This window comes from Pteropus vampyrus, unplaced genomic scaffold (genome assembly GCF_000151845.1).
Source record: "Pteropus vampyrus isolate Shadow unplaced genomic scaffold, Pvam_2.0 Scaffold592, whole genome shotgun sequence".
NCBI classification, from domain to species: domain Eukaryota; kingdom Metazoa; phylum Chordata; class Mammalia; order Chiroptera; family Pteropodidae; genus Pteropus; species Pteropus vampyrus.
In genome coordinates this window covers 275965-295668 of record NW_011889373.1, presented here as the reverse complement: position 1 = coordinate 295668, position 19704 = coordinate 275965, and the positions used below count along the sequence as shown (strand labels likewise).

General features: G+C 36.5%; 1 protein-coding gene across 1 annotated transcript in view; it reads left to right on the top strand.

Annotated features, from left to right (window-relative positions):
* The window catches only part of LANCL3 (LanC like 3), an 86347-nt gene extending 66902 nt beyond the window's left edge, over positions 1-19445 (top strand). Inside the window, exons 2-5 of the mRNA XM_011384563.1 lie at positions 2368-2491; positions 4410-4607; positions 11127-11334; positions 19286-19445. Of these exons, the coding sequence (XP_011382865.1) occupies positions 2368-2491; positions 4410-4607; positions 11127-11334; positions 19286-19445 (690 nt within the window). The remainder of the gene's footprint in view (positions 1-2367; positions 2492-4409; positions 4608-11126; positions 11335-19285) is intronic.
* The last annotated feature ends 259 nt before the right edge of the window (positions 19446-19704 follow it).

The following is a 19704-nucleotide window of genomic DNA, read 5'->3' as shown; positions in this document are numbered from 1 at the left end:
AATTCAAATTCAAATGAGTACACCTCCTAAAAATTCAGTGTCTTTTTCCTATTACAAAAACTGCTTTTGTCACATGGATTCAAGACCAATATTGGCAGACAGGACCTAAGTTCAGTAGAAGAGCCAGATATATTCCCAAGAGAATAGGGATGAGACCAGATTAGATCCCTATTATGTCCTTGCCCTTCAAGGCTCTTAGCAGGTTTCTGGGAGTGAGCCAGGATGGAGGGGTTGATCTGAGACTGATGATGCCAGATATTAAATAAATGGCATGAATAAGACTAAACGTAAGATCCGTTGGTACTGATAAAAGTACAAAGAGTAAGATGTTTTTAATAGCAAATGAAAATTTTGGTAGCAATTTGAATAGATGCAGAGTAGGAAATTATTTAGGAGAAATTTGCTACTCAGCTAAGGAAAGACTTAAGGTCGAGCCTTGAAATGGTGGTAGGAATACATGGGAAGGTAGGGTGTTTGGGAATTTTAGGCAGAAAGGAGTAAACTCAAGAGACAAAATAGCTAATAAAAGGGAAAGTTAAGTCAAGAGCCATGACCGAATTGTTTCTGAACAACCAGAAAAACCAAGGAGATAGTAGAGTCTTAATAAAGCTGAATAGTGCTTCATTGTCTATGTGCCATACTCTGCATTACTGTTTCTTTCCACTCCTAGACTTGTGAACTTTAATTGCTCTATTGTAGACTTTTGTCTATGTCTCATCTCCAGTGCTGGATAATAAGTTCCCAGTAGGGAAGAAAATGTGTCCCAGGCCTTGTAGAATTTCCCACACAATACTTAGTATAGGGCCTTATTGGAACATTAGCTCAGTAAATGTTAATTGACAGAATTAATGAACAGCTTCTTTCTGTAATTATTTTTCCATATTAAATGCTAGATTTGAGGAGGCTAAAACCTGGATTATATTTTACCTTTCTAATGTTGGGTAAATCAGAGGAGCAAGTTATGAGTTAAGAAGTCATTTGTACTTTATTTCAAAAGGGATTGGTGAGTTTAATGGTAGATATCAGGTAGAAAAGAGTTGATATCTTAGGAGAGAGGCCAAAATCCATTGGACTTTTTTCCTTGATCCCAGATTCATTCAATCAGGGGAAGGCTGAACTTTAGGTTAAATTGAGAGAGGGGGGGAGGGGGAGAGGGAGGGAGGGAGGGGGTGTGTGTGTGTGTGTGTGTGTGTGTGTGTGTTTACTCTGACAAGCACTTTTCTTGTACAGGTCTGCCTTTTTGGAAGATTGACTTCATGAGAGCGGAGGTCTTGTCTGTCTCGTTCACTGTCGTATCTCCAGCACCACAAACAGACTTTCCTGGCATACAGTTGGGGCTTAGGAAATAATTGTAGAAGGAAGGGAAAAAAGGATGGAGGGAGTGAGGTTAGGGAAAAAAGGAAAGAAGGGAGGGAGGGCTCTCTCTGCATGCCAGTAAACCTGGCACTTATTTACTCACCCATTAGTTACCAGAGGCTCTCTCAGGTTCTGTGTTAGGAACCAAGGATACCAAAATGATGAGACGCCACAGTCTTTGCCCTCAAATAACTGATCGTCTAGTAGAGAGAGACATGACACACCAGGTGGTAAATGCTGCACCAAGAAGTCATGGTGATAACAAGAGTGTGCCAAAGGGAACATTAATCTGCCCAGAGGAAGAGTGGGAGGCAGAAAACATCGCAAACCTGAGCAGAATCCTAATAAACTTAATGATGCTTTGTAGGCTTCAGAACATTTTAATCTCTGTAGTCCTAAAAATGACTGTGAGTAGATTGAATAAAATATTGACAACTGCAAATCATTACATTTTAGTCATTCTCTATTCAGAGTAATTTTGATATTAAAAGTTATTTTGCCTTGGTACTTATTGGACTTTGGTTCCATTCAGGGAAAGTGAATCAGTCATACAGCAATCTGTCATAGAATTGTGGCTTTATAAGCATTGTCTGAATGACACAAATTTGAAGGTCCATTGTTTGAGCCAGACCAGCACTGTTTACCAGGAGTAACAGCTTTGTTAAGCATGATCACTTAGGATCAGACCTTGTTCTTTTCTGAGCAATTTCTTGTTCCTCTGACAAGGATTAATGATATAACAACTGTAAGGTAGTCTTTGCATTTTACAAAAGGCTATCGCGGTAAAGGTGTGCCTTTGCCATCAAAAACAGCAAATTTTCCGAAAGGGGTTGATAAACGACAACAGAGAATCATTGGTTTAAAAAAAAACGTTAAGGTTGGCTAAGCTTATTTACACCTAGAAAAAGAATTTGGGGGATATGCTGATGGACTTTTTAAGCAAGAAAATCCATTGTTTGAGGAAAAAAGAAGATCCTGATTTGAATTCTGCTTCCTGATTTCCTTATTCAGGTGCTGACCCCAGCACAGATCAAATCAATTTGCCAGGCAATTCTGGACTCCGGGAAGCAGTATGCCATGAAAAAGAGGAAACCATTCCCCCTGATGTATTCTTACTATGGAACCGAATACTTGGGTGAGTGAAGGTGTTGGCAAAGGCCTGTAGGATGAAGGGAGTGTCTGATATTAGCATTTACTAAAAACTGGAAGGTTTTGTTTTTGATATTGGTCATCACTATTCACTTTAAAATGCCATTAGAGATCATATATTGGTAGATATTACAAATCACAATTTAATGTTTGTTTTCACAGTCTGCCTGACAGAAATATAGCTATTTTAACAATTACTTTCACCGAAGACTAAAATCCATATTCTAGATTGTGAATTCATTGGACTTATTTTGCTGAGTTTGTGAACAGTGTACATGTTTATAGCTTATACTGCCTCTGCACAGGGAAACAGGATTCAGCCACTAACACTTTCAAATTTTTAATATTAGTGGATTAATAACAGGCTACTTAATAACAGTGGTGGCTTTTGAGCTATGAGGCATATAAAGTGAAAATTAGTTACTCCCCTTTTGAGCCCTTACCCCTGAACATGCCTTACAAGGCCCTTTGTAGATCACCTGCCTCCTCCTCCAAACTCAAGCTTTATCTCTCCCTTCCCTGGTTCTGTCCAGCATAGTCTTCTACAAGCAAAGTGTTCTCATATCTGTGTAACCTTTGTGCCTGTTCCTTTTGCCTAAAATGCCTGGGTTCCCCCAACACCTTCATCTATCTAGTATTTATACTCAGACTTCAAGACTCTGTTCAAACATCATTAGCTTTGTTGAGAAACTTTGTGCTTTTAGAAAATGAGTTTATTGAACCCTCTCTGAGGAAACATTTACATGGTTCAGGTTTTGCCCTGAAGCTAAATTGGGTTCTGTCATTCTTCAGTTGGAGCTCTTATCACATCGTACTATATAATTAGTGACATACCTGTCTGCCCACCATAGCAGACTCTGTGCAACTTCAGGATAACGACTTTCTCTCATTTATCTTTATGATTCCTGGACTGTTACCAAGACTCCACACATAATGAGGGTACCCAAATGAATGAATGAATGGCTGATGAACAGTGAGTTTATAGACTAGCAGTTCTCTGAGAGTTTTCTCAAAGAACCTTTAAGTTCCTGTCTAAGTTTCCCTAGAATCAGACCTTGAGACAAGGATTTGGGTGTAAATGGTTTCTTTGGGAGGTAATCCCAGGAAGTATTGATAGAAGAATGAGGAAGTCAGACAGGGTAGACAAAGAAGTTACTAAAGGATGTAGTAATGAGCAACTGAGGCTCAGTTCCACTGGGGACTCTTAGAGACTATATAGAACATGCCTCAGAATTGTCCCACCCATGGAGTAAGGAAGCTGGGGTATTTGTCCCCCAACTCCCTGCTTAGATCAATAAAGAAGGGATTTCATCTGTTTTGTTTACTGATCTATCTTTACCAGAGACAGTATCTGGCATGTGGTAGGTACTTAATTCTTATGTGTCGAATGAATGAATGTTTAGGATACCAAGAACAAATTATTTTCAAGCACTTTAGGAGCATTTTCATAAAAGTCATCAATATGTTAATTATAAAGTTTTTAAAAAATCTTTTCTCTAAAACAGGTTGGTTACTGAACTGTTTTCTATGAATATATATAGATAATACATATTTTAGGCTTTGTGGGCCATATGGTCTTGTAACAAATACAACTCTGCCATTGTAGCATAAAAGCAGCCATAGATAATATACAAATGAATGAGTGTGGCTGTGTTTCAATAAAACTTTGTTTACAAAAACAGGCAATGAGCCAGATTTGGTCTGTAGGCTGTAGTTTGCTGACCTCTGCTCTAAGCTATGTTCCCAAGAAGCCTAGTTCTTAAGCAACTCAATTATTATATCACTATGTGTGCTCGAAAGTACTATTGCCATTCTTTTTATTTATACTATGATTATCTTTTCACTAAGTTAAACTGGTTCCTCTCCCAATTATGTAAATTATTGTGCTTTGTTTGTTGATATAGGAGCAGCTCATGGCCTGTCTTCCATTCTTCAGATGCTTCTTTCTTACCATGAGCACCTCAAGCCCTCAGATCAGGAGCTGGTATGGCAGAGTGTGGACTTCCTCATGGAGCAGGAACAGAACTGCAACTGGCCACCTGAGCTCGGCGAGGCCATCGAGAGAGAGAACGAGCTGGTGCACTGGTGCCACGGTGCCCCAGGTCTCATACTCACTATTATCTGAAAACATTACTTTTCATCAGGCTTAGCCTTTTCTGAGAAGTGAGGGTATTTCTCATCTTATGTCATTACTGCATGAGATGAAAAGGGTCAAGATGAAACTTCAAAGCCAAAAAAATTCTTGATCTAGAAAGAATCTCTAGAAATGATCCTGTATTTTTAAAAATATATGATCTACATCTATTTGTATGTGAATTAAACTAGCACTGTCCAGTAAAATATAATATGAGCCACATATGAAATTAAGTATTTAGTAGCCCATTAAAAATGTAAAAAGAAGCAGGTGAAATTAATTTTAATAATATATAGACCAGTATACCCCAAATATTATTTCAACATGCAACCAATTTAAAAATTGAGGTATTTTACTTTTTTTTTATCTTAGTCTTTGAAATATAGTGTGTATTTAATACTTAAGTTCCATTTCAATTCAGACTAGCCATATTGCAAGGGATCAGTAACTACACTGGATGGAGCAGATCTGAAGCCTGGCATTTGAAAATGTGGTCCCTGGACTAGTAGCGTGAGCAGCCTGGGAACTTGTTAGAAATCCAGAATCTCAGGCCCTACCCCAACCTACTGAATCCGAATCTGTATTTTAACAGGATCCGGAGTGTTCTAGAGTGCTTCAAATGAGGATTTCCATCATCGCCTAATAAAAAAAAGTCTAGAGAATTGAGAAGCCATCTGCAGTGTACTCTCTGGAACTGAGTCTAGAAACCTATCTTTCCTTTTTGTTTAAATTTCATTACACTGCTAATTAGGCCTTTGGAGAAGAGGCAATTCAAAATACTTTAAATAAATCAATCAATTTTGGTCAAAGGGCCAGGGGAGAATTTTAAAATACCAAAATAACACAAAATTTTTGATTTGGGAGTGGATTTAATTTTTAGGGCTATGCCTCCATGCCACAAGCACAGCTGTAAAATATATTTGATTTCTCTTTAGTTCGTTGCCTGATTTTTATTACTTCCTTCCCCCTCCTTACCTAATTAATGTTCTTTTTCCAACTGTAATTTCATTTTTTCCTTGGTACAGTTTGAATTGATGATTAATACAAGTCTTAGTTTACCAGCCATCTTTTTTTTCCTCTGCCTGCCACATTTACCTAAGGAAGGGACTTCAAAGGCTCCTGTGTGTGTTTGTGCCAGTGCCAGGACATTATGCATTATATCCATGCTAATTCTGCCAGTTATAATTTGAGCTCATTTTTTCTTGCTTTGAACTTTTTGGAGAAAAATAACAGTTATTTACTATTCTGGAAATGACAGCTCTTTATGTCATGATCAACAATCCCATTTCTCATTCTCTTTAATCATTTTCAGTAATGGTCTCTGGATATCCTCCAAGCTCCCCAGGATCCTTGAATTTTGGAGTTGTCCCAAGTTAAATACAGAATATTTTAAAAGGACTCAGTTGTACTGGTAAAAGCCTTATAAAGAAAGGGAAGAATAATCTACTAAAACAAGTGGGTCAGTTAATTGATGTGGGTATCTTAAGAGGTACTTATTCCATCCTTTTTGTACCCCATCTTCCATCTGCCTTCATAAATTCTGTACCAGAACAGTGCAGCATAGAATTCATCACCTTGGGGACTTTATTTATCTTCATGTATCATTCATGTTAAATATCTTGTTAAGATTAAACATAGGTTGCAAAGTAAAATCATTCAACCCCCACATTCACTGGACTACCAAAAATAAACCAATTCACAAATAAAGAACCAAATGGAGCCCATTATTTCTGCCAACGCTCACTCCCATCTCAAGGGTATTGGTCTTCCTTTTAAGAGATGTGCCAAAAACAGCATCAAGAGTAATTATAAATCTAATAAGTACAGGTCAAAGACCATCAAGATTTCTCTGAAGTTGGCAACAGTAAACTCTCCAAAAATTCTAAAACAGGAGATGACCTAGAAAAATAATTTTCACCTGTTTGAGGAAAATACTTTTTGAAAGTAGATTTATGAACAGTGCAGATGATTGGGGCAGTGGACTGATTCTGTGATTAAAAACCTGCCAGAGATAATCCACAATGTGAAACTTCATCAATGATACCTTATTTCCCCCTATAAATAATTGTTTCCTGTTGACTGTCATTCAACCCACCTCTACAGGTGACAGCCTTGGTTATCATTTCTGCAGTGTAGAAATAGTTCTTGACTCTAAGTTAATAACTCTGGGTTCTAATTGTAGCCCCAAAGTTAACCAGCTAAGTGACCTTGAAAAAACTACTTTGTTTCTTTTGTGCCTTTGTTTCTTCATTTGTGAAATGAGCACATTGAAATGGAGAAGTGAAACTCAATCTTTTTTATACCACAGACCCCTTTTATCCTATGGACCCTTGCCATCCCTTAGGGGTATGTCCCCAAAGATTTGCAGACACCCACATTTACAAATCCCCAGTATGGCATAGTTTTTCTCACTAAATGCAATAAAGTATAGCAGGCAGATTCATATGACCACTTCATAGCCTTAATGATTCTGAAATACAAGACAAAAGTCATTTACAAAATCACTAAAACAAATGTGCCTAAAATAAACTCTAGATTGCATTATGTTACATCATCACTGTGGTGACACTTGACAGTGCATTTCTTTTCTGTGTGAAACACAGGTGTGGCTGTTTTTTTTTAAAATCACTTCACAAGGGCTCCTGGGTAGGTGACTGAATAGAGAACAACAAGGCTTATGCAGTGCAACAATCATTGGTCACTAAGCTTTGTACTGCACACTGTGTAATGCATGCCTCTATGAAATAACAGATCCCAGAATGGACCTGCCTGGTGATTCTCCTATGTTAAAATTATATGTGCCAAGTCTGGCTGTCACAAGCCTCTGCTAGATCACAAGTTTTCAGAGATTTAGTCTCTCAAACTGTATTTAAGTAATAATTCCTTTCCCCAGTTGTAGTTGGCAAAGATATATTGTTGCTGGCTCCGGATTCTTATCAATGCGCTATAATGACTGTTCCCATGACAAAATCACACAGTTCCCATCAAAAGGAAAGAAATCCAATATTCCTTCTTTTAGATTAAGCAGTCTTATTGTGGATTTCATTAGGTCCAGTTAGGAGACAATAGGTTTGGAAGTCTTTCAAGGTCGCTTGCATGTACCATTCTGTGATCCAGGTTGCAGGAAGAGGCCCTTTCTCTCTGACCAGAACCCTAGGATCAATACCTATTAGCTGCCTGGGGCTAATGATCTGGTATAGTAATTAGACCATCTCAGCCCTTCTTCCTTCTACATCTCTCATCTCCACTTCAGTGTCGGCCTGTGTTTGGGTGAGAAATTAGACATTATAAGGTTAGTAGACATGTGTGAAGCCCTTGCCATGTGTCAAACGCTGTGCCACAGACTAGAAGAACAAAATTGAACAAGATGGAGATCCTGCCCTTGGGCAGTTTGGACTATACTAGGGAAGCAGACATGTATACAGATAATTTTAATATGATATTGATTAAGAGCTAAGGTTTGTATAGGGAGCAATGAGAGCTCAGAGGATGGATTCCTGGTGCTCCTCCAGGTTCAAAGAAGGCTTCCTGGAGGAGGTGATGCCTGAGATGAATCGGCCAGGCCAAAAAAGGTGGGAAGTTCATCCCAAGAAAAGTCAGTCGGATGTATGGAACCATATAGCAAAGGAAGGGGAGCTGCAGGTGGTTTGGTTTACTTAAGTGAAAAGCTTTAAGTAGGGAATGGAGGAGAAGTGGCAGAATAGAGTAGTTGCTGAGTCATAAAGGGTTTTATCTCACCTGAAGACTAGCTTCACCTGGATTCCGAGGGGAAGTTAAGAGGCATAAATTTCACCTCAGAGTTCGTTTGTCCTGAGGCAGGGGCTGATGATTTGTACCCCTATGTCAGTCAGTCATTGGCTAAAATCTGCTGGGGAGTGGAGGCTGAGGGCAAATCTCCATAGAGTAAATGTGAGCTTTGTTAGCAGCCAGGTCATAGCAACTGGGAGATGGGGCACCTGCTAGCAAGTTAAAGGGGATCTGGCAGAGCACCAAGGGCTTTTAGTTTGCCTGGCCAATTCCTACTCATCCTTTGGTACTCAGGTTAGGTAGATGGTGTCACTCCCCTTCCTGGGCCTGTCCTACCTCCAATTATAGGTTAGGAGCCTTCCTATGTACTTCCGCAGCACCTCTGTTTCCCCTCACTTAACCTAATTAATTCCTCCAGTTAGGTTGTAAACACTGAAGGCTGGGGCTTTCTAAAACCTTAGCATCACTGTGCCTGGCATATGGTAAGTGCTCAATGAATATCTAAACATCCACCAAATCCTGTTTGCTGTCTCCTTCATTAACCCATCTTTCTGCCAACACATCAGCTCATAGCTACCCCGTAGCCCATCTTTAGGTCTCTCTTGGCACCACTGTGGAATTGGGCATTTTGTTTATAATACTAATCACATCATTAAAACTAAAAACCAATCAATCTCCAACAAAAACACTCTCACTGGTTCTCTGTTACTCAGAGAGTATAGTCCAAGCTACCTAACTGGACTTGTAAAACCATCCATAATGCAAACCCAATCTACCCCACTCACTGTCTTGTTGGTTAGAACACTGTCGCACTGATCTTCATGCACCTCGTTTGTCCTGGCTCTGAACCTTTGCCCTTGCTGATTTTGATGCCTAGAATGTTCTCTCTACCTCACTTTAGGCCTGGAGTTTCCTATGCATCCTACAAAGTCCTAGAGAAACCCTACTTCACCTGACTCTCCCTCGGAGAACTTCCATTTTTCTGATCTCTCTAGTACTGTTGACAGCACCATTCATTTTGTGCCTCAACAGCATCATGAACTAACTACATGTCCTAATATGTCAGTCACATGTACATTTTCTTCTCTCCCTTTCTAGACGTTGCCTTCTTGAAGGGCAGGAATCATGCTTAGCACTTGTTTTTTATCACCCAGATCCAGGACTCGCTACATAATTTGGGGGGCCCAGTACAAAATGAAAATGTACCTCTCCTTTTAAAAAAATGATTAAGAATTTCAAGATGGCAACAGCAAAGCATTAAATCCAGCATCAGGCACTTTGGAGTCTTCTTGTGACACTATGTAGGTCACATGCCCATGAAGTTAGCCCTGCCTAGGACTGTGCATACAGTAGATAACTAATGAACACTTCAAATGAATGGATACAGTAAATGAATGGATATATAATTAAATAAGTTCAATTTTTAAAAAATCATTCTTTTGTTTGTGGGAGACACTTTGTTCCTGAAGCTGAAGGAGGACAATGCTATAGGTGACCATTGTCAGTGGTTGACTGGAAAGGAATGGCTGAGGAGAGCCTGTTATGTAAGTGTTAATTATAGGAAGCGTTAAAGGATAAATCTGAAAGAATAATCATGACTCCCATACAAATATAAAATAAACGTTTGCTAATGATTTTACTTGCTCAATCAATGAGGGAACCATAAAGGTGTTAAAACTGGCTCAAAAGACAATCCAAAGAGCAGACTATTTACAGGCCATTAGGAATGCCGACATGAATTTGCTTAATAAATGCAAAACTGGCTGCTTCCACAAAGGCTGAGTGAAGTCAATCCAACCACTAAGAGACTGAGTTTCTAGGGTCAGGAATTCTTTACATTACTGTTAGTTTTCTACACGATAATTCCTATCTCTATATAGTTGTAAAAGAGCCTAGTCAAAGACAAGGAAAGGCGGAGAGAGAACCCTGATGTATAAGCTAGTCAAGATTCTACTACGTTCCAGTCTTATTTTATATAGGAGAAAGGTAAACCATGCCAGAGAGAGTGATCTTAGGTTACTAATCTCTCTGAATATGAGCACCGGGAACTTGGGGGAAATGATTCTATTAATAGTGGTCACTTCTCTTGTTTCTGTTCCTGCTTTTGTAATTTCGATTGCCTTTGTTGAGAAATTTTGAAGGAAAATGTCTTGGAACAATCAAGTTGGGAAAAACTTCACATCTGTAGTAGAAGTCTTGGCCACGTCATTTGGGATCATTGTTGTTTTTGGCAGGACTCCCAGTTTTGCTCTTAAGAAAAGGTATATACTTATAAGTAATTTAACATTATAAATTCTGGGCCTCTGGGGGGAGAGAATAGGCAAACTGTATAAACATTTAGCCATTCCAAATAGCCAGATATGCATAATGCTTACCAGAGTACGCATCATTAAATATTAACTCTTTTGTAAATTATGGATTTTATCAGTCTATGTACTTATTGCTCTTTCTCCAGGAGCCAACACCACAATACACTTCAAAGAACTTAAATTGAATCTCACAGATAAAATAAGACTCCCTTGTAGAAGATTCTGTAGCCTTGCTATTCAAAATGTGGTCCCCAGCAGGACACTTGTTAGAAATGTGGTATCTCAGGCCCCACTTGAGACCCACCAGATTAAAATGGATATTCTAATAATCAACATGCTGTTGATTTGTAAGCATTTTATAGCTTGAGAAGTTCTGTTCTATAGTATTAAGCCCCAAAAGTCACCTCTAGTATCTTTTGATGTTTTCACAGGAATTGCCTATCTGTTTGCCAAAGCTTATCTGGTTTCCAAGAAACCACAGTACCTGGACACATGTATCCGGTGTGGGGAACTCACATGGCAGAAGGGCCTGCTAAAGAAGGGGCCGGGGATTTGCCACGGTGTAGCTGGCAGTGCCTATGTCTTCCTGCTGCTATACAGACTCACAGGAAACTCTAAATACATCTACCGAGCCCAAAGGTCAGCTGTTCTTCACATGGATTTTTTTTCCAAATGTTTAGCTAATGTTCTGAATAGGTAATAGAGTTACAAAGTTTAAAAAGTCTAAAAAGAAATACATCATCTGTGCACTCTAAATAGTTTAGTTTACTTCCCAAGAGACCACCAATTTACCAGTTTTTTAGTTATCTTTTCAGAGATATTCTGTGTATATATACAATAGGTGTATATATAACATTTTATCCCTCTTTGTTTTTATACAAATGGTAGCACCTTGCTGTTTTAGTGATCACCCTCAATCAGTACATCACTGGACTTTTTCCTTTTTATTATTTCATAGTATTACCTTGTATGAATGAACCATAATTTATTTAACCAGTCTCATGTAGAGGGATATTTGTATTATTTTCAGTATTTTGCATTACAAAGAATGCTACGATGAATAACCTTGTATGTATATTATTTTCTACATGTATGGGTATAGCTGAAAGATAAATCCCTAGAAGTGGAATTTCTGAGTCAAAGGGTATGTATATTTGTGATTTTTTTTTTATTATGGTAAGAACATTTAACATGAGATCTATTGTTTGCCCAATTTTTCCCTATTAACATGTTTATACTGAGGATAGTAACTCTTTCTCAATACGTGCTGTAAATATTTTCCTACTTTGCCATTTCTCTTTCCATTTAGTTTATGGTCTTTTGCCGGACCAAAATTTTAAATATTTTTCTCGTCAAAGTTGCTGAACTTTCAAGATTTCTGGATTTTATGTTATGCTTAAAAAGACCTTTCATACTCTTAAGATTATAAAAATATTAGTATACATTGACTTTTATGATTTTATTTTAACTTTTAAATCTTTGATTAATTTAGAACTTTTTTGGAGGGGAGGCAATAAGTGTTTATTTGAGATTAAGAATTGCCATTTGAGGAATACAGATTCAGGTAGAAACCCAAATAGTGTCCCAATTTCAGGGTGAGGGCAAGGGTTTTTTAAGAGAAAAGAAAAGGAATAATTACATGGATAGAAGAAGGAGATTCCTATTGGAGCCAACAAGCTGAGTTACTCTTCAGCTGTATATGGCTGGTTACTGATTCTATCTTCAGAAAAAGAGTTTATAATATCAGCCCTTGTGGTCAAGATGTCTGCTTTCCTGTTAGCTTTACAAATGACTGTAAAACAAAGTTGGTTTGGCCCAGTTCAAAGGTTGTTTTACCCAGTTCAAACATTCCAAAGTTTCAAGGAACAAGATGTAGAAGGCAGTTCCTCTGGTACGGTGGCTCCGACTTTACTTTGATATGGTTGCACTTATCTCACATTTGTAAATGGGACCACATATCATTCAAAGACTTCTTAGAAGTGGTTGCTAAAATCTCACGAAGTTGCAGAGAGGATTATATAGGTCAACAGGTCGTTCAGCTAGTTAGCTAGTCACGAAGTCTTCACTAAGCACCTCCTACGTGCCAGGTAGCTAGTCACAAAGTCTTCACTAAGCACCTCCTATGTGCAGACACAGGTGAGCAGGACAGCGACTGCAGACTCAAAATGCTTCCATCCTTTGACAGGTGTTATCCAGTCATTGCTCAGAGTATCAGTCAATTTGCTGACTTGGTAAGTTGGAGATTGGAGAGGTCAGAATGATACTAAAACCTTGGTCAACTAGGCCAACTGCTCACCTGATGCTCCAGTCCCCTCTTCAGCATCTTTGCTCACACACTTGCAAAGACAGAGAACTCACCACCTTTAATGGTTAGTGTATCATCTGGAAAACACCATCTCTTAGAAAGTATTTCTTTTTTTTTAATTTTATTTTATTAGTTTCAAGTATACAGTACATTGGTTGGACATTTAAAAATGGTGTCAGATGGGTAGCTATCTTTGTGTTTTTAATGAAAAGACAAAACTTTCCAATAACATCTGTTGACCAATTACCCCAATAATTTGAAATTCTAATTTTATCATAAGCCAAATTTATATAAATATATGGGTTTGTTTTGGACTTTCTATGTTTCATTATTTATTTCTAATTTTTCTTAGCAATTCTCTATCATTCTTCTAATTGTATTTCAGAATCAATTTTTTCAAATTTTAAACTATGGCAATTGGATTGGAATTTCAATGAATTTATAGATTACTTTACTGAGAATTACCATCTTTAAAATATTGAGATTTTCTGTCCAGGAACATGGTATGTTTTCCCTTTATTTCAATTTTTAAAAATGTCATTTGATATAGTTTTGATCTTATGAAAAAGGTCTTGTATGTTTCTTATTAATTTTATTCCTATGTATTTTATGTTTCCAGGTTTGTGAGTGGAACCTTTTCCTTTGTTATATTTTTAGGTCATTTATTACTATATTTATGAAAGCTTTTTAAAACATATATATTATTTTAATTTAGCAAACGAAAATACACTTCTTTTATATAAATCTGCATTGGATCTTATAAGCATCTTAATTTTGATAAATATCATAATGATATATCTGGCCACCTTACTGAACTCTATTACTGTTTCTGTTATATTTTCATTAGATTCCATTGGGTTTTCTAAATAGACACACATGTTATCTGCAAATAATTATAATTTCGTTACTTCTTTTCTCATTTGTATACCTTTCTTTTTCATTTCCTGTTGCATTGATCAGAATCTCCATAATAATGCCCAATAATAAAAGGGATAATAAACATCCTTGCCTTTATGCTGGTTTCATTTAGAATGTTTCCCTGTTTCACCATGATCTTTTATTTATTTATTTATTTGTTTGTTTATTTATTTATTTATTTTTAATTTTTGTATTATAGCCGTAGTGATTAGATATTTATATAACTCATGAAGTGATCACCCTGATAAATCTAGGACCCATCTGACACCATGCATAGTTATTACAATATTATTGACTATATTCCTTATGCTATACTTTATATCCTCATGACTGTTTTGTAACTACCAATTTGTACTTCTTAATCCCTTCCCCTTATTCATCCATCTCCCCAACCCCCATTCCATCTGGCAACCATCAAAATGTTCTTCATATCTATTTTGTTTCTATTTTGTTTATTTTGTTCTTTAGATTCCACATATAAGTAAAATCATATGGCATTTGTCTTTCTATGTCTGACTTACTCCACTCAGCATAATATCCTCTAGACCCATCCATGTTGTTGCAGATGGCAAGATTTCGTTCCTTTTTAATGGCTGAGTAATACTTGATTGTATATATATATACCACCTCTTCTTCATCTATTCATCCATTGATGAACATCCAGGTATCATCTATATCCTGGCTATTGTAAATAGTGCTGCAGTGAACACATGAATGTTCATGTCCCTTCAAAGTAGTGCTTTGGGTTTCTTCAGATAAATACTCAGAAGTGGATAACTGAGTCCTTTTTTGTCTCTTGCTATAGCCTGTGTTTTAAAGTCTATTTTGTCTGGTAGTGGTATTGCTACGCAGCTTTTGTTTGTTTGTTTGTTTCCATTTTCATGAAATATCTTTTTCCATTCCTTTACTTATAGTCTGTGTGTATCTTTCGATCTGAAATGAATCTCTCATAGGCAGCATATGTAAGGGTCTTTTTTTCTTATCCATTCAGCCACTCCATATCTTTCGATTGGAGCATTTAATCCATTTACATTTAAAATAATTGTTGATAGATATGTAGTTATTGCCATTTTATTGTTCATACATTTTATCTTTTTTCTTCTTCCTAAAGAGGTCCCTCTAACATTACTTGTAGTACTGGTTTGGTGGCGAACTCCTTTAGCTTTTTCTTGTCTGGGAAGCTCTTTATCTGTCCTTCGAGTCTATTTAATAGCTTTGCTGGGTAGAGTAATCTTGGTTGTAGGTCATTGCTTTTCATCACTTTGATTATTTCCTGCCAATCTCATCCGGCCTGTAAAGTTTCTGTTGAGAAGTCACCTGACAGTCTTGTGGGAGCTCCCCTGTAGGTAACTAACTGGCTTTTTCTTGCTGCTTTTAAGATTCTGCCTTGTCTTTAACCTTTAGCATTTTAATAATGATGTGTCTTGGTGTGGGTCTCTTTGTGTTCATCTTTTTTGAGACTCTCTGAGCTTCCTGGGCTTGTATGATTATTTCATTCACCATGTTAGGGAAATTTTTCATTATTATTTCTTCAGATAAGTTTCCAATTCCTTATTCTCTCTCTCCGTTCTGCTTCTGGTACCCCTATGAGGAGAATATTGGTATTCTTCATGATCTTTTAAATTTGCTTCTTATGATATATATCATATCAGATTATGACATACCTTTGTTCAGTCATATCAGATTATGACATACTTTTGTTCAGGATAATCCACTGACTTCTCATATGACTCAGAGTAAAAGCCAAAGTCTGTCTTTGAATGAATCCCTACAGGATTTTGCCACTCATTGCCTCTCTGATATCATCCCCTACTCTTCTTCCTTTTGGTTCTTTCCATCATGGTGGCTTCCTTGTGTTTCTGTTCAGATGCCAGGTAAAATTTATCTCAAGGCCTTTGGAGTTTTGGTTCCCTCTACCTGTAATGCTCACCTTCTATATGTATCTCCCAGCTTCCTCACCTCATTCAGACCTTCACTCAAAAGTCATTTTCTCAGAAAGGCCTTCCCAAGCCAACTTATCTAATATTCAGCGTTAAAGAACAAAAATATCCTTTATGATATTTGTGTGTATAAACTAAAGGAAAAATATTAACATATGCAAGTATTCTATTTGAAGCTTCATTGTTTAGGAATTCTGTTACATGTTTGATTCATGGCTCCCTAATCTGTTTAGGTTGTAGCCTGACCCTTTATTTCCCAAATATAGAAAAAGAAAGTCCTATTGGTTCTTACCTAGGCTAATGCTGTATCACCTTTGGGATAAATTTTACCAGAGGTTGTCATGTCCTAGAAAGCCTGTTAAAAAGAGTCATAACAATCCTTTATTTTTCTGGCAGACCAGTCCTAGCTTATAGAGTCTTAGTTATAAGGTACTGGGGTCCAAGGCCTTAATTTAGACAACTTAAATCTCTCACAGGTAGAGAATGGAAATTTATAGGCAATATCTGAATATTATTTGGGCATTGCATTTAATTGCTTGGAGTACTAAGATTTACACTTTATTATAATTCTAAATTAAATATCCCGTGGCCCAAAGTGGGGACACTTCCCTCAATTTGGCAATTCCTAAAACAGTAATGTCAAATAATATGTACCTCTCTGGAATAAGCATTATTTGGTCATTGCCTATTACTCTTTTATCATATAATTGGGATTTATGGTTGCAGAAAAATATTTGACAACTTTTTCAGTTTCTTCTATGATTATTTAATTTTTCAGATTTTCTACCTATTCTTGAATTAATTTTGGAAGTGAATTTAGTCCCATAAAAGCATTAAGCTCATATGGATTTTCAAATTTTTGATGTAAAGCTCTAACAATATTTTAAATTTCCCATGTCTGTGCTTATATGCCCTTTTGAATTCCTAATGTTTTTTTTCCTTTTTGGTAAGACACTCCAGCATTTTTTCTATGTTGTTCATCCTTTCAAGGAACCGGCTTTTAGTTTTATTAATTCCATTTTTTTCTCTTTTGCTTCCTAACTTATTATCTTCTGCCTTTATTTTGACTTGCCAATGTCCTTTTCCTTTATTCTGTTATTTTCTACAGTTTTTTTTAAAAATGCTTAATCAGAATGACTTTCATATTTCTAATAAAAATAATAGTAATAAAAACTCAGATCAATGAATTTTCCTCTGAGTTTAGTTTTGGTCATAATAGGTTTTGATATGTAATGCTCTCAGTGTCTATAATTCTTTTTAGCTTTATAATTACCATTCTGACTTCTATTTTGACAATTTTTTAGAAAAATGAATTTGTTAGTTTGAATTCTGTACCATTGGGTAAATTTTAGAAACAATCATTTTAAGTTTAATATAGTATCGTGTTATACAGGCCAGAATACAGTGAAACTGCTACTCTTATACATTGTTGGTACTCGTAAATTGCTATATATTATTTAGAAATTATTTTGAAAAACAAAAAATGTTATATTTTTTAAAGTAAAACAATGTAGGATACCAAATATTATACAGACTAATTTCAACAATGTAATAAGTCAAAGCTTAGGAGGAAAAAAGGTTGGAAGAAGAGAAAGCAAAATTAACTGTAGATTTCTTTTAAAGTATGGTAGAATAATTGTCTGTTTTACAAATATTCTGCTGTAATATGTTTATGTGAAATAATTAAATTTAGCATTTATTGAATGCTTGCTATGTGCTCAGAGCCTAATATATGGTATCTTTAATCTTTGCAGATAATTTTATGCAATCTGTAACTTCACCATTTTAAAGTCAGATTAAAAAAATTGCCAAAGGTCATATAATATGAAATAATCAGAGTTGGGTATCGCAACTCCAAAATTCTTCCTTTCAACTACACCAGGGAATTTACTTGAGAAAAGTATTATATCTCAGACTGAAATGTAGCATTTCCTTTGATTCTGAATGTAGGTAATAAGCCACAAGAGAGTTTGCAATAGCTGTGACTCTTGTCACCAATAGAAGTCATAGATATTCGCATATGATCATATTACTCATCGCAGATATTGTGAAATATATTTCAATCCCATCCTTACTTAGAAATGTCCAGTTATTAGACCCACTCCTAGATCTTGTTATTTAATGTGTTAATAAAGAATATATATATATTATTATATCACATGTTTGGTTTTAAAATCTTTGCTAACTGTGCTTTAATATAATTAATTTCCTTGGGAGTCCTGCGTATTTTATTTTATGCATTTGAAGCCTTGTTTTATGAGATGGAGTCCAGACTGCCAAATGATCCATAGTACTACAAAGGCTGAGACTCCCTGAAGCTATACCGCAAAGCTTCATTGTATAATTACAAACTGTGAATTAACTCTTAAGATGCATCATTATTCTACTATTTAAAATTTTGAATTCCATTTAGAAATTTTTGCATATTCAGGAAAACAGTTGATAGAAAAATTGTACCAAACAGAATTGCAGTATGTTTCCTGCTGATTTATTTTAAGCTGCCATCAATAATTCCAAGAACCTTTAAAAGATCAAATAAGTAATTACTCTTCATTAGATCCTCTGTGTATTAGCAGTCACCTAAATTTATGGCAGTATCAGCTGTCAGGCCTTATTAAACCATGAGCTCCGACCTCTGAATCGATGATTATTTTTGTTGTTGATAGGAACGAGGAGAGCAAGTTAGTAAAGAGATGATATAGGTGACAGCATTTTAAGTGCTGTTAACTACTAAAGATGTTACTCATTTGAATAGGGTTTATTGCACATACTGGTAAAAGAAAAAAATCTCTTTCATAGAGAATTTAGAGGCCAGTGATTTATTTTTAAGGCAGATGTCCTAAAAATAATCTATCTTGTAGCTGAGTTTGCTATTTGATGTCATGATTATAAAATGTGGCTTGGCTTTTCCCATTAATCTTATTCCTTTGTTTGCCCAAAGCACAGATTGTATAAAATCTTGCCCCTTTATGTTCAGTCTCTACTCTCTGTCACATATAAAGGAAACCTAGCTCTGAAATAATACGCCTGCAGGAAAACAGCATATTTACTTTTTTAAAGAAACAGTCATATATCAGCTTGCTTCTATTAAAAATAAACAACAATATGGCTACTTATCTATCTTTTTACTTTTAATTATTGGATGGCAGAAGGAATGAAATCTTCAGAAAATACCAAACTGCTTTACTTTGCAAACACTCAAAATAGTTGGATTTGCCTGCCAACATAATTTATTTTGAAACACACACAATTACATAATGGCTCCTCTGTTTTTTTAACACAGAAAATGTCTTTCTTAAAATATTATACAATTCTGGAAAGAAAATAATGCTAAAATTTTAACTTGGCAGAGAGAAGAAAGAAGCAACCCAAGGCCAATAATGTAGAAAACATTCATGTTAAAACTATTCATATTTTCTTCTTTTAGGTTTGCTGAATTTTTATTTACTGAGGAATTCAAGGCTGGTTCTCGGGTCCTTGAAAGTATATACAGCTTATATGAAGGCTTCTCCGGGACGGTGTGCTTTCTGATCGATCTGCTGCAGCCCAGTCAGGCTGAGTTCCCTCTCTTCAGCATCTTTGTTTAGAAGGCTCCATCTCCTACTGTGGCTCTGAAGAAGGTCCCTGAGATTTTCTGAGTTTACCCAAGGCCGTTTCCATCCAAGCCACATTCAGTGGTGTCACAACCATGAGCCTTAACTTTGCTGCCCAAAGGGAGGGAGGGAGGAAGGGAGGAAGGAAGGGAGGGAGAGAGGGAGGGAGGGAGGGAAAGGAAGAGAAAGGAAAGAGGGGGGATGGAATGAGACAGGTGAAGGCAACATGATATCAGACTTAAGGAAGGACAAT